This window comes from Hydra vulgaris, chromosome 09 (genome assembly GCF_038396675.1).
Source record: "Hydra vulgaris chromosome 09, alternate assembly HydraT2T_AEP".
NCBI lineage: Eukaryota > Metazoa > Cnidaria > Hydrozoa > Anthoathecata > Hydridae > Hydra > Hydra vulgaris.
The window spans coordinates 38,942,529-38,959,387 of NC_088928.1; the positions used below are offsets into that span (position 1 = coordinate 38,942,529).

General features: G+C 29.4%; 1 protein-coding gene across 3 annotated transcripts in view; it reads right to left on the minus strand.

Moving 5' to 3' along the window:
• The window catches only part of LOC100202156 (tRNA (32-2'-O)-methyltransferase regulator THADA), a 104,773-nt gene that overhangs the window by 56,199 nt on the left and 31,715 nt on the right, over positions 1-16,859 (minus strand). Inside the window, exons 1-4 of one of the 3 annotated variants that reach the window (XM_065805646.1) lie at positions 11,945-12,057; positions 11,604-11,724; positions 748-830; positions 92-207 (exon numbers count right to left, since the gene is read on the minus strand). In XM_065805646.1, coding sequence (XP_065661718.1) covers positions 92-207; positions 748-830; positions 11,604-11,691 — 287 coding nt within the window. In that variant the 5' untranslated portion in view covers positions 11,692-11,724; positions 11,945-12,057. Of the gene's footprint in view, positions 1-91; positions 208-747; positions 831-11,603; positions 11,758-11,944; positions 12,058-16,859 lie in introns of those variants that run through there. The other 2 variants (XM_065805645.1, XM_065805648.1) reach the window with 2 other exon arrangements.

The window sequence follows — 16,859 nt, forward strand, 5'->3', positions numbered from 1 at the left end:
CATTTTTTAAAAGAATGCTTGTTGTAATATTACTGTGCTGAAAAAAACAAAGATTGAAAGCTGATTAACTATACAAAAAAGTTTTAAATACCTTGCCAATTTTCTTCTCAGTGGATGCTTGCTAACACAATTAATATACATTTCACAGAGCATAACTAACCAGTTGTTATCTTTATAAGTAGCGTTACTAACCAAATATAGATTCAACTAAAAATTTAAAAGTATATGCTACAAGAATATAAAGTTATTGAAATAAAATAAATGATATAAATGATGAAAAGCTTTATCTAAAACATAATTAACTCAATATTTATAAATTGAAACTACACAAATATATTGAAACAAAATGAATAAATTGAAATAACACAAACAAATCGAAACAACACAAATAAATTGAAATAACACAAAGAAAATTGAAACAACACAAATAAATCAAAACAACACAAATAAATTGAAACAACACAAATAAATTGAAATAACACAAACAAATCAAAACAATACAAACAAATCGAAACAACACAAATAAATTGAAATAACACAAACAAATCAAAACAATACAAACAAATCGAAACAACACAAATAAATTGAAATAACACAAATAAATTGAGACAACACAAATAAATTGAATCAACACAAATAAATTAAAACTACACAAATAAATTAAAACGACTTAACAAAAATGTGGTCACAAGTGTTAGTAATTATTATACAAAACTTAAAAAAAAAATTAAATAATTAAGTATATACCTCCTTCAATTTGCAAAGCTGGTCTTTTCCACTAGTAACACAACTAATGCAATCCTTTAAATCTTTGACATCAAGATTCACTTCTTTAGAAAGAAAAAAAATTCATAAAAATGGAAACAATATTTTAAAGAACTAAAACAAAGCAACATAAGTATGTGTGTTTGTGACCAAACCCTTGTCTTTAATTTTTATCATAAATGTCAACTTTTTGTTTGATTGTTTGTAATTAATTTAAAAGACTGGAGAAAGTTTGAAAACTTAAAAAAAAAAATTTATTATTTGATAGACTGCTTGCCCAAACCAAACCCTCAGTTAATATAGTATCACTCCTCGCTTGTTCTACCTGTCATCAGTGGACAAGTAACACTCCTTGCATGTTCTATATATTTATCAGTCAATGTAGCAGCACTCCTAGCATGTTCTACCTATTTGACAGTCAATGTAGACAGCTGTTAATTTTTTTTTTGTTGAAAACTTCTATTAATTGGAGAGATGTTGGGTCCCAAAATTCATCCTAACAACAGTGTAGATATGCTTAGCAACTGCAACTTTACACCATTAATAATTAGTACTCTAATTAAAATTAAGATAAAAGATATTTTTATAACAAAACTTTACAAGAGTGCTTAATAAAAATTATTTTCTAAGCTTTTTTAATGAGAGAAAGAACCAAAAATAAAACATTTTGAAGTTTTTATATTATTGTTAAAACAATAAAATAAATTTCAGATAAAGTTTTTTCAAATATAAAAAACAATTAAAAAAAAACAGTTTTTTAAGAATATAAACAAAATAAAGTTTTAAAGAAGTTTATCATTACTATTTCAATTTGCATATCTCGCACCATCAGCACCATCAATCTTGGTTCAAAGGTCAACAATCAGGACAAAGTTAAAGCCGGTTGAATATGTGACAACTCAACAATCTTGATCATTATTCTCAAAGCAAGTAAATTGTATATTTGCTAATAACCAAAGCATGTATGTATATAAAATGTGACTTTATTCTTTTCTTGAGATTTAAGATTTTTTTTAATTTCCTTTATGCTTTGAGTATGTTTTTTTAGATAGAGTAAACAAAAATGAGCAAAAAATGGTTACCAACGTTTTTTGCTCATTTATGCTTACTCCATCTCAAAAATCATACCCAAAGCATGAAGGAAATTGAAAAAAATTTATCTTAAATCCCAAGAAAAGAATAAAGTCATATTTTATATACATACATGATTTGGTTATTAGTAAATATATAATTTAATTTATTTGCTTTGAAAATAATGATCAAAATTGTTGAGTTGTCACAAATTCAAACAGCTTTAACTTTGTCTGAGCTGCTGGTGAACCTGCTCTGGACTCATTTTCGTCCCATGTTCTTTTTGAGACAAACTCTGCATTAAAAATGTTTTGCTTTGAAGAATATCTGAAAACTTTTTTTCTCGGTAATACACAATCAGTGATGTTTGTGAAGTTTTCCATCCCTTCTTTAATGAAAGAATGGGATAATAGCAGATAATCAAAAGAATTTAGGTTCAAGATTTTCATTTTGTTGATATAAGATAGCCTTTCTCTGTAACATGCAGTATAATTTTTGCAAGTTAAACTAAAGGGCTTAACTATTTTAACTGAAGTATGGAATATCACATTTTTATAGTTCCATTTTTTACCTTTATTCAGAAGCACCTCCACATCAATATGTAATCAGGGAAAAACTGAAAAGAATGATAGCTGCTTATGTTGGGATCGGGTCCTGATAAAATGGTTTTTTCTTTGGAGCCTATTTTGACTGCAGCAACATCAGCATTTTGAATTCTTTTGCCATTATAAAGAGTCTCATAAAGATCTTTCGCAGTCAATAAATTGTTTCCAGCATCAACAAAACTCCTGATGACACATTTGGCTCTTGCTGACTCTCTATCTCATTGATCTTTTCCACATGAATACTCATTGTAATCACACCTTTAAAGAAAATATTGTTTTGCTTTGCAACTTTATAAAGGGCTTATATGTAGAAGCTTCCATGATAACATGATGCTTTACCTGAATTTGCATGAAGATTATTTAAACAAGGAAAGTCCTTTTTAACTTTAACCAAAACAACATTAGCAAGACTGAGTACATTAACAAGGGGTTGCTCACATCTATATACAGCAGTAAAATAGACTTTTTTTCTCATTTGACCATTTTCATTGAAGAAGAAGACATCAACATGTAGAGTGATTCTTCATTTTATCAAAATACTCTTTTTAGTCTTCTCGAAATTTAGCAAAATTTTTTGACAAAAATCTTTTAGCAAAAATCCAGTTTCTTTGCCAAGTTGCTCAAAAGATAGTACTACAAATGCTTGTCCAAAGGGATTTCTTTGTGTAGCAATCATTAATGATTGTTTAAAACAAATATAAAAATGATTGTCTAGGGAATTAGTTGTGTAGAAATCATTACAGTCATTAACACAAATATCGCACAAAATTGGCAGTCATATTAAAAATATATTTCTCCCACTTTTTTGCTATCGCATTACTTGAAAATATTGTTAAGTATTTTGTTACATTAAAAAAGCTTAGAAAATAGTTTTTATTAAGCACTCTTGTAGAGTTTTGTTATAAAACTGTCATTTATTCTAATTTTAATTAGAGTACTAATTATTAACTATTTAAAAATTTTTAGTTTTAAAATGCTAAAGTATTTAAAAACTAAAACATTCAAAATCTTTCCATATAATTAGGGTTGCCAACGTCTGGATTTTAAGAAAATTAAAATTTTACGGATTTTAAAAACCTGTAACAATTTTTTTTTTAGTGTTTTCTTTCGTAAAAGCCGTAAAATTCTGGCATTCCTACGTATAACGTATAGTGTTATTTATTGACTGTCGTTAATTAAAAAGTTGTTTTAGCAAGTTAAAAAGTTACAAGAGGATTTTGGAAATCGTCAAAAATGTTTTGTTAAAAATTAAATACTATTTAGCCTTTTTTTTACATTTATAATTTAAAAATGAAAATAAAAATAACAGAAGACAATATATGTAACTAATCGTTTAAACCTTTCAAAACTGTATTTAAAAGCGATGTACGCAATTAAAATAGATCAAAGTTTCAATGAATAAATTTATTAATTCATTCATTAAAAAAATTGCAAACAATTGTCTTTTGTTCTTGTTTTCTTTCTACAATATTAAACAAAGGAGATAAGCGATTTAAAAATGAAAACTGACAAAGATTGCTGAAAATGAAACAAGTTGAATAATTAGAATTAAACATTTATAAAATATAAAAATATTCCTGAAATATAAAATAGAAAAATATTCCTATGAATAACCCAGCAAAAAAAGAAAATTTTTATTGAAACTTAATTGTTTCTAAAAAATACTTTTAAATGTCAGAATGTAATGACCTTTTTTTTTGGCGGCACCTAAATTCCCAATTTCGCTAAAACGCTGTATGAATTTTTTTCCTGGCTAACACCCTGATATATATATATATATATATATATATATATATATATTTATATATATGTAAATATATATATATATACATATATATATATATATATATTTATATATATATAAATATATACATATATATATATATATACATATATATATATATATATATATATATATATATATATATATATATATATATATATATATATATATATATATATATATATATATATATATATATATGTAAATATATATATATATATGCAGGCCTCAGCTAGAGTAAATGAGTGCAAGAGCATAGAAAAGCTCCCTCTAAACAGTTTTTGCAAGAGCTATCTGTTTACTTATTAAATACAAATTTTGATTTTATACTTATTACACGCATATGCTTGTACTGCTGATGTTACAAGAATACATAACAAGTGTTGTTTATTACACCGTTAATTAATTCTTTAGATAAGCGTTTTCGCAAAACACTTAATTGTACATTGTACTTTTTTATTTTGCTTAAACTAAGAAAAATTTATATTAATTCATTATAATTAATATGAAAAGTAAATATTTCATCACAATATAAAAATTATTATGCAATAATATGTATATATATAATTTTTTTTCTTTCTTTTTTTTGCAATAACCATGCCGTTAAAAAAGCATTGCAGTTTATTATGCAATATTGGTTTATATTAAAAATGATTTTTTGTGTTTTTCATCTTAGTTACAACGATAATGCTTTTCTTTATAAACCACTTTGTGAACTTGACCATATTGTTATTAATGTTATAGTGATATTACTTGGTGTTTCACACAAAAGATTTTAGGAAAACAAATCTCTCTTCACTGCATATCTGTGTTTGAATAGAAATGAAATTTTTTTCTTACTAACTTTATTATAACTTTGTATTATAACTATGTAATATTTATATTCACATTTATAATACTAAAATTTTGCTTTACTAAAAACAAGCTTTCCTTTATTAGCTATGGGGTCTCCACTTGCTCCTGTTTTAGCCAATTTATTCATGGGGAACTTAAAAAGTAATTATTTTAAATGAATTTAACAGGAATAAATCTTTATTTTATAAAAGATATGTAGATGATATTTTTGCATCATTTTACTCAAAAACGGATAGTACTATTCTTCTAGAGTATTTAAAATCTAAACATCCTAATATCAAATTTACATGTAAACATGAACAAAATTGTATTTTACCATTTTGGGATGTTTGCATTGAAATTAATCATGAGTTGATCACTAATATTTACCATAGGGAGACATATACTGGTCTATTGACACACTTTTTAACTTTATTTTAATTAGCTACAAACTTGGGCTAGTTAGAACTGTTATTGACCATTGTTTTAAATCAATAATACCTGGTTTGGTTACCATAACAATATTAATAACCTAAAAACAGTCTTATTAAAAAATTAGTACCCAATTAAAGTTATTGATAAATGTATAAATTACTATTTAAATAAAAAATTTGACACATCTAAATTCAACAATAACGAATCCCTTAATTACAAATATTTTAGGTTGCCATACATAGGCGATATTTCTAGAAATATTCAAAACAAAATCAATGAATTAACTAAAAAGTTATGTGCAGTAGTGGTGTAGTGGTAGAGCGCTCGCTTCATAAGCGAGAGGTTCCGAGTTCGATTTCCACCACGTCCCTGGTAGTACCGCGCTCAACTTGCTTCTCTGCATAGTGGCCTTGTTTGTCAAGGTTCCTGTTTAGGATTTATAGAGTTGAGAGAGGGTTATAACCACAAGTAGCCTCCTCATCTGTAGTGGCCTTCTCAGCCTTGGAGAGGTGAATTAAAAAAAAGTAAACAAGATTTAATTATCAAATTATCATTTTCTTCTTTTAAAATTAAGCAATACTTTTCACTTAAAGACTTACTTCCAAGAAATAATAAATCAAACATTGTTTACAAACTTAATTGTGCTAAATGTAATGTTTGCTACATTGGACAAACTGTCCAAAACTTTTCACAATGCATTGATTAACATTTCAAGGAAGATAAAAAGTCTTACTTTTTTCATCATTTAATGAAAAATATTGTGTCAAAGAAAGGCTCGCTTTTCAATTTTGGATTCTGCTCAAAGCAAGTATGAATTAGAAATAAAGGAAATGCTTAAATAAATAAGTGGAAATAAAGGAAATGCTTGAATAAAGAAATAAAATGGCAAAGGCCCTGTTTAAAAAAATGTAATTAATTCTTTTTTTTTAACTACTTGTTATTGTATTTTATTGATCTTTTTAATCCTTTGATTTTATAATAGATTTTCAAAATAAAGTAATTAATTTGTATCCCTCATTAAAACAGTTTTTTAATAACTTTTGTAAATTTTACTGAAGATGGACTATGTAGTTGAAAACATGTATACCAAACATTTTAAAAGTGTTGTTAATTTTATTAACAACAATTTTATCTTGTTACAATTAAATAGAAATTCAACCAGTCTTTTAACAAGCTAATTTCCAGCGAATTCCAACCATATCGAAGTGTTAAAAACAATTCTTTATTACTAAGCTTACCGTCTTTAAGTTTAGTATCTAATATAAACAGATCCTCAATTGGATTAAGATCAGGTGATTGTGCCAGCCACTGAAAAAGCAGTTATTCCAGCATTTTGTATTTTATTTTTTCTTGTTGTATGCTTTAAATTATTATCTGGCTGAAATATATAGTTTCCATCTGGAAATAGATGAGATATTCTTGGTTTTAACTGGTGAACTAAAATGTTACTTATTTTGGTCCAAGAACCCATCAAGTTTCTACAAGTTTTCCACTCCATGAGCACTAAATGCCTAAACCATGACTTTTTTACCATGTTTTTCTGTGGCACATGTAACACTTTTACTGTGGCAGATGTAACACATACACTTTTTATGTATTCTTTCTCAATTACCATGTTAAAGCACAAAAGGTGACTCGCCTATCGATATGACACACTTTCATTAATTTAAAATACAGTTTAAGATCTCTGCATCATTTTAGTCTCTTAACAGGGTTTTTCTAGTTTATAAAAGACATTTTTGTTTTCTATCCTGAAGTAAAATTCATACCTACTTTTATTTTTGCAGCAATCCCATTCTTACATAAGTTTTCAAGGACTAAATTTTACTTTATTAGACTTACTGATATCATATAGTTGTTCATTATCTTCTTCACAATTAATCGATCTTTCTTGCAATTTTTTTGCTATCTTCCAGACCCCGAATTACTACTGATTAAATTTGGAGACAAAAATTTAGACATAATTCCTTTAACTGTAGATCCACAACCTCTTTAGAAATATTTTGCAAAGACCAATATGCATGGTGCATTTGAATTACTTGACCTTAATCAGAATGTCTCAGATTGAATTTTGGTAGTTGCAGAATCAAAACCATTTAACTCAATCATCTTTTTATTTAAGTATACTTTTCTTCCATAAATAAAATTGCTAAAAAATTTAATTTAAAAAAAAATTAGATTAATTTTTTTGATTTATTTAAGAGATACCAAACCTCCGAGGCATGTTGTGTTCATGTTAAAGAGAATGATAAAAAAAATGTTTGGGCTAAATTTTTTTGATTAAAACAAAAGAATAAATGAATACCAAGAAAAACTAACTTTTTAAATTTAGTCAAAGCTTGCCTTTTATTGTAGGCCTACAAGTCAGCATAATATATGCCGCAATCTACAGACTTAATAACTTATTCAAGCGCATTTTATTCCTAAGAGTTTCAGTACATGACATTATTGACTTTTTTGTTTGTTTACATAATCGACCTCTTTCGTTTTAATCGAAAAAATTTAGCCCAAACATTTTTTTTTATCATTCTCTTTAATATGAACACAACATATCTCGGAGGTTTGGGATCCCTATAAGGTATGAAAAAAATGAAAACAACATTACAAAAAGTTACAGTTACAAAAAAATATATAAAATTACATGAAACCTTTTATGAAGAGGAAAACTATAATGTAAAACAAAACAATTTTTAAGAAAACTTTTTTGACCTGTTGTGAACTTTTTTTTTTTTTTTACTTCTGATTCACTCCTAACAAGGCTGCAAGCAACCACTATTAAGTTGGGAGTTACTAGAAAACAAAGAATAGAGTTATAGTGTAAGAAAAGGGTTGACTGAAGAATTAAGGAGTTGTAGGTTGTATGAGTGAGAAAACATTTTTGTTCAACATCTTCGCTTCTAATAAGGCTGCAAGCAACCACTATTAGAGTTGGAAGTTACTGGAAGAGAAAAGATCAAGTTTATAGAGCAAGATAACGATTGACAGACAACTTAAAAGATTGCAAATTATATGAATCAGGAAAGCAAGATGAAGGAAGCGAATTCCAAAGAACTGATGTTCAATGAAAAAAACTAGTTTTTGGAGCACTTAGGAACAGTTACAGAAAAAGGATAAGACTTAATTGAATGACAAGTAACATGAGAATGAATTTTAGTAGATGGCACAGAAGACGCTAGCTCTTTTCTTCAAATACTATAATGAGCAGCGCCCATTATAGTATTTGTAGAAAAGAGAAGCAATATTACGACGTTGTGATAATGGTTGAAAGTTGGCTGCTAGAGCAGATCCAACTATGTTTACAATGCATTTTTGCACCTTGTCTAAAAGAGAAAGGGCATCATTGGAAGATCCATCCCAGATATGGTAACAGTATTCCATACATGGATAAATCAGAGATTTAATGAGATATGAATCCGGAGTAAGAAAGTGGCAAGCACAATAAAGAGACACAACCTTAGCAGAAATTGATTTGATTTATGGTTCCCAAGAAAGATCAGAAGTAATCCTAGAAGTTATTCCTAGAAGATGAAGGATAGATGACTCATCAAGTACATTACCATTCAAAATATAGGAAAATCTAAATTATTGCGATAACGATTGACTGAAAAAAATTGGGTTTTAATTGAATTAAAGTTCACCAGCCACTGTGAGCCCCATGCTTTAGCAGAAGTGAAATCCTTTTCAAGCTCAAATGCCCCCTCCAAGCAATCAGAGAGTGTTGGCTTCTATTCAAGACAAGAATAAATAGTAGTATCACCAGTGAACAATGCCACCTTAGATGTAAGAATATCTGGAAGATCGTTAATGTAAATTAAAGAGTATAGGGCCAAAGATAGAACCTTGAAGAACCCCTGTTAGTTACAGAATATGAAGAATAGTGCTGTCCATATAGGACAACTTTTATACTACGATTGGTAAGGAAGGATTCAATAATCTTAAAGATGTTACCTGATACACCATAAGAAAAAAGCCTATGGAAAAGACCAGCATGCTAAACTTTATCAAAAGCTTTAGAAATGTCAAGAGCAATAGCCTTAACCTCTCCACCTCTATCTAATGCACAATAAAATCTATCGCTATAACTGTTAGCAAATCAGCTGTAGAACGAAAAGATTGAAATCCATATTGATGATCAGAAAGTAAGTTATTAGATTCAAGATGAGAGATTAAGTGTTTATTACTTAAAGATTCAAAAACCCTGCTTATGATAGAAAGAAGACTAATGGGACGGTAGTTAGACGAGTCAGACCGCTCTCCAGAATTTTTGAAAATAGGGATAACAGATGCCACTTTCTAGCAGGCTGGAAAACAAGACTCTGATAGGCACTTGTTAAATAGTTTTGAAAGTATAGATGACAGCTCCGAGAACACTTCTGTAAGATGAAGATGGGAGAGAGTTCTAAAGGGAAAAAACTAAACAAATAAAAATTTTTAGAGCATGCAGACTGACTGAAAATTTTAGAGACTGCTGAAAGACTGCTGAAGTAAATTTGATGGAACTAGAGATGATAGCTCCTTTAAGCAACAACCATGATAGTATTTTTTCATGAAAGTATAGATGAGAAAATCCTGAAAAATTGTTATTATAAAAATTCTGAAAAACCCAAAAAAAATTTGTGGTTAACAAACTGACAAAGGTATGTGGATAAATTCTGGAATTTTGGTAAAGGGATAAATTAAGTAGCTAAAAACTACTGAATAATTATGTTTCTCTAAAATACTTTAAAATCAAATATAATATCTCAGTTTTACCATAACAATCTCCAGAGTGTGATAATTTATTTACATTTATCTTTTCCTTTTACAATTTATTTACATACATTAGGAGCACGTGTAGCAAGAATTACAGAAAGAGAACAATGCAGGTCGGAAATGTTAAGAGAAAAGCAGGTCGAAGGAGTTGCGGCTTTGCTGTAAATATGACTCAGAGACAGTGACACAATTAAACAAAAATAACAGAACTGCTCAAACTGATCCCAACTTTAAAAAAATCTGCAACAAGAAGAAATAGAAACAGATTTTGTAACTCTTAAGCTACTTAAGAAAATAATGCAATGTGACCAGATAACCAGTGCTGCTGATAGTCTCAAGCTTTCAGACAATCAAACAACAACGATTATATCTGCAGTAATAAAAGCTGCTGGAGGTAACCTTGAAGACTTTGACATTTTAAGATTTACAACTCAGCAAAAATGGATGTTCAACCATCAACAGATTGCAGAAAGTGTCATGATTGCAAAAAGTGTCACTACCTTGTAGTCATCATATTTTAGAGCTTATTATTAGTGCTGTATGAAAATTGTTGTTTGATTACATTTTCGGCCCTGAAAACAAGTTGTTTAAAAATCTAAAATGCATGGTCAAGGTTGGATAAAAATTAGCCAACTCAAGTACTGGGTTCTGAAAACTGATTTTGACAAAGATTATACTGATGTTGTGATTAAGAAGCTCCGTAATCATCAGTGGTACTTGTCAGAAGAAGTCATCCCGTTGCTTTGTTTAGTAAACATCTTTTAATGACAAATGCACTAAAGAAAGAAATGGCATAATAATTACTTTTGACTCTAAGAGCAGAAAACTTTTGCCTTGGTAAACCAGTCTTCAAAAAATTGGTGGTGACATAACTTTGACAAGTCTGATTGAGTATTTTTAAAGTGAGTACTGACTGGATTTCTAAACCAGTTGAGCTATGGCACTCAGACCATGATTTTAGAGTTGTATTTGTTTGCACAGTAAAAGTTGTCAACCATGCAGCGGAGCGTGGTGTCAAGTTAAATATCGCATTTTGCAAAAATCATAACAACTGATAGTGAGCAAAGGTTAAAGGGTGTGGAGTAAGATAGCAAGTTGTATTCCAGTTTATAATTATATTTAAAATATATATATATTTTATAAAATATAACCCTAACTATGCACAAACCAATACCCTTAGTCATTGCATGTACTTTTCCCATCAAGTTTGCTTTTTTTATGCAAAAAACAAACAGACAATGCTTATGGGGACAAAAGATTTACAATGACATAAAAATGCCCTGCTTTGTTCTTATAAGTATCTGTTTTTTGTAAAACCTAAAAAATAAACATAAGATAAAAATAGTAAAACATGTTACCTTGATATATTTTCAACAGCAACTCTATTTTGTCTGGAATAAATGCAAGACTGGAAGGAGAATCTTTTTTTTTAAGACGATGACTCATTTTTCAAATAATTATATCTAATTAAAATGTAATCTAAAAAAAGGTAAATAGTAAACATTTATAATACTTTTATTAATTATAGTCAATGTTATACATTGACAAAAATTGAAAATGGTATTTTTTTTCTTTTCTTAAATTTTTTTTGCCTAATATCATAAATATGAAGGATCATTGTTGTACTATAGTATTCTTGACTATTTACTCAAAAAACTTTGGTTTGAAGATAAACAGTTTGTGCCGATGGGTGACTTACATGCAGACTTTCTAAATTATAATGAATCCAACACTATCTTGACTCTGACTTTCTTGACTTGTAATGTTTTTACTCTTTTTTTTATATAGTCATATAAATTCTAATATAAGTCTAAAGTAAAATAAATAAAGTCTAAATAAAATATAAAGTCTAAAATAATTATTAATAACATCTTTTTGAATTCTCACACTCCAGATTTAAAATTTATAAAAGATGTTATAAATAATTCAGACATTATTTTTAAAAACCTCACAATACAAACTAATCTAATAACACAATTTGTCTGCATTCTTAGCATTCCTTTCAAAAAACCAAACTTTATAGCTACCAGACAATCCCTACACACTTTCAATAATAAATTTATACATTTAATAACAAGATAATTTTGTTATTGATTGGGGAGCTTCATATTAAAAGTGGTGATTATTTTCATCTATAAATTTTTTTATAAGCCATTTAAAAAAAAATTCTAAACCAAAAGGGCATGATAATTTATCCCCAATTGCCATTCCCCATGCAAAAAACTGTCCAAACGCCAAATTAAACTTGAATCTAAACCTTGAATCACTTATGGAGTATTGAAGCCAGTTACTCTTGAAACAAACTTTTTAAAGAATATATAAATAAATATAAATACATATACAGTATGTATAAATATATATTAAAATTTCAATAAAAACGTCAGGTTATCCTGCTACTGGTAATATATAACCCAGTACAACCTGCTTCATGTCCTGCTGCCTTGTAGGATACATTATTTTAGGCAAAGGCTAGAAGAAGTTAACTCCAACTTAAAACACCCCCTGTCTTGAGGCTCTTGGTTGAGTAACGGCTAGAGATGGTGTCTTGATAAAAATACTCATCTAGGGCAGAAGTTAAATGCATCTTGCTACTGTCTTGTAGAAGGCCTCCTAGGCAAAGACTTAAGGGGTAAACAGATTCTATCTGTTGACCAGCCTTGCACCCCTTCTTTATCTATTAGGCTGACGTAGATATTTTTATAATACATTGTTTTTAGTTTAAGATGATGTTGAATGCTGGATCTTCTTGACTCAATGCATGGATTTTGCTAATGTTTTTATGACAAAGCAACTCATTCTATTATCTCTTAATGAGGGTACAGCTCTAAAACTTAGTTTTTGGTTTTGCGACCAGCTGGTAGTCAGGTTTCCCGAACTCTGTGAAGCCCTCAGGGAAGTTGATTCCATCAACACCTGTAAAGTATCAGAGAACTAACAGTGTCATGTTGCACATGGATGTTGTCTCTATTCGCACTTTTGTGTGTATTGTCGAGGCCACATTTGGAGCCCTTTGTTATGGCTTTGGGTTTAATAATAGTAATGAGGCAATTGATTGGACTATTAAATATTGTACTGAGTACAGTCTATGCTTTGAGTCAAGTTCTTTAACAAATTTAAAAATGAATAAAGTACCAAAAACTATAAAACAAAAAAAAACATCATCATCACCAAGTTCTCTAAACCTATCATTCACTAATATTTGTGGTCTTCGAAGTAACTTTTCTTCTGTTGAGTATTAACTCTTGCAAATTTCACCAGACCTGCTTGCTCTTTGTGAGAATAATTTGAGTTCAGCTGTCTCATCTTGTGATCTTAGTGTTGATGGTTATCTTCCTTTAATTTGTAAAGACTCCAATAGTCAAATGCTTGGCCTGGACATTAATATTCATAAGAATTCACCCATCTGTAGGGAATCTAGGTTTGAATCCACAGACTATGCTTTTATAAGCTTTCATTTAGCATCACTTCACTCTACCACCTTTCTCTTATATCATTCTTCTATATCTCAAGACTGCACTCTTTTCAATGTTATTTCTGATCAAATTGACCAAGCCCTTACTCTTTACCCTTCAGCCAATATGGTTGTTGTTGGTGACTTTAATGCTCATCACACTGAATGGCTTAGCTCTAGTGTCAGTGACTTTGCAATCACTAAGGTCCGCAACTTTTGCTTTTCTTAATCTCACATACAAATAGTCATCTTTCCAATTCGCTTTCCAGACAATCCAAATCATTTACCTTCTCTACTCAACTTATGTCTTGTTTCTGATCCTAGTCAGTGTTAAGTTTCTCCACATTCACCCTTAGGTCTTTCTGATCACGGTTTGATCTCTCTAAAATTATTATCTCATTCTTCTTCATCTCCCTATCATCTTCTCAAAACTACCTTAAAGCTGACTGGGACTCTTTCCGTGATTTTCTTCTTGATGGCCCTTGGCTGATTCCAAGTCAAGTTTCACTCTTCTCCATGGTTTACCTCACATTGTGCTGCTGCAATTTCCAATCGAAACCATTACTTCCATACCTATCAGCAAAACATTTCTCTAGAAAATAGATGTCTGTTTACTATTGCTAGAAACCATGGTAAAAAGGTTTTGTCTAATGCCAAAGCCTGCTATTCTCATGTCACGAAACCTCGTATTTTATCTCAAAAATTAGGCCCTCATGACATCTGGAAAATCTTCAACAGTATCTATTAGGGGTAGGATTTTTTTTTTCAAGTGACAGCCCTATAACTATTGATGGAGTAATTACCTAAAACTCACAAAAAGAAAAAAATAAACTATATGAACGTAAAAAACCATTTGCGCAAATCTAGTTTAAAGTATTGTCAAAGGTTTTAAAATTTGCTTAAATAACTTGCATTGTTAAACTATTGTATATATTTAAATATAAACTGTATTTTAGATGTATAAGATATTAGAGAATAATTTAATTGTACAAATTGATCGCCCTTCCCATATTTCAAAGCCAAGAAATCGTATATATGTTAATTTGATTGAGAAGACAAAGCAGATAATAGGTTATTATTTCCTTTTATAATTGGGTAATAATCCTAGATCAAGTGATGTTCCTAAAGAAATCTCAATTGAAGTTTGCCAAATATGAAATAAAATGACATTACCATATTTTACAGAGAAACTTGTGCAAAAAAAAAAGTAAAGTCTGCTATTCGAAATTATAAATTTGTTATTAAATCAACACAAAGTACAAATAAGAAGACAAGTATTATAAATAGCTGGGATAAATTATTTGACTTATTGCCCAAAAACGCTAAATTTAAAAACCTGAAATAGGAATTCTTTTATGAACTTCAGAAACCTTCCAATGGGTACAAAGGGTGCAGTATTGTGACAGAGCCTATTACATCCATGAGACCTGCTACCTAAAAGAAAGAACTTGAAACAAATTACATTCAATTAATTGATGAAACAGACAATTCTAGTAGTGAAAGTTTAGAAGATTTTGAAATGCACAAAGATCACCAGTAAAATGGTAGCTAAGATATCTAAATATGAAGGGTATCCAATAAGTTCTTATTGGATACCCTTTTCAGCCTTATATCGCCTCTTCTGAAGAAATGTAGTGATTATATTTTGATGGTAAGAGTATAGACAAACAACATTATTATAGCACTTGCATTTTGAGCAAGTCTTTGGTTATATCTTTGAAAAAATTAGAGAGAAGGCAACTCTGTTTCTATTTGTAACATGTTACACAATATTATTTTGGAATTTAATTTATTAAATAATATTTCCGTAGTAATGTGACACCATCACAGTAAATAAAGGTTCTAAAAAAATGGAGTAATGATGCGTTTGGCAAAAATTGTTCCAGGTTTAGGGTATCATCCTTTTTGACTTCATGTTCTCAACCTGATTCTTAAGCATTTTATGAAATTAAAGTTTTATTCCTTATCAACATTGCTTAATATTAATAACTGGTTCATTAATGACTGATTATCATGATTTAATTGAAAAATACAAACCAAATGAGCCAGTTATTAAAAGCAAAAAATATGGCAAGAATGATTATACAGAGCTGGATTTATTATGTAAAAGATACAAGTTTTATCGAGGCACAATGAATTTACCCACAACGCATTTTTCTTAACCAGGGCCTATTTTAAATGCACAATGAAATTCAAGAGTTATCTATTGCTTGAAATACGCTTTAGACTCAACAAGAGAGGCGCGCAATTTTATTAGAGATCATTGGACCAAGCCATGGTTCTCTTGCAGAAGAAATAATGACATAACGAAGTTAAAATTGGCATTAACTGGTAATTGCCTCGTGTGTTTGAAAAGACACTGTGATACTTGGAATGATTGTCCATTAGACATTGATTACACAAATGAAGTGTGCAAAAGGTCTTTTTGAAGTCTTTAATTAAAAAACACTTAATCTCTCATCTTGAATCTAATAACTTACTTTCTGGTCATCAATATATATTTCAATCTTCTTGTACAACTGCTGATTTGTTAACGGTAATTACTGATAGGTTTTATCGTTTATTAGATAGATGTAGACATGTTCTCAACATTTCTAAAGCTTTTGATAAAGTTTGGTATGCTGGTCTTCTCCATAAGCTTTCTTCTTATGGTGTATCTGGCAACATCTTTAAGGTTATTGAATCCTTCCTTTCCAATCGTAGTACAAAAGTTGTCCTCAATGGACAGCACTCTTCTTCTTATTCTGTAACTTCAGGGGTTCCTCAAGGTTCTATCCTTGGTCCTATACTCTTTTTAATTTATATTAACAATCTTCCAGATATTCTCACATCTAAGGTGGCATTGTTTGCTGGTGATACTACCATTTATTCTTGTCTTGATAAGAAGCCAACACTCTCTGATTGCTTGGAGGGGACATTTGAGCTTGAATAGGATCTCACTTCTGCTACATCATGGGGCTCTCAGTGGCTGGTAAACTTTAAGTCAGATAAAACTCAATTTTTTTCAACTAATTGTTATCGCAACAATCTAGATCTTCCTATATTTATGAATGGTAAAATACTTGATGAGTCATCTAACCTTCGTCTTCTAGGATTAACTCTTATTTCCGATCTTTCTAGGAAACCATTTATTAAATCCATTGTAAAATTAACATCTGCTAAT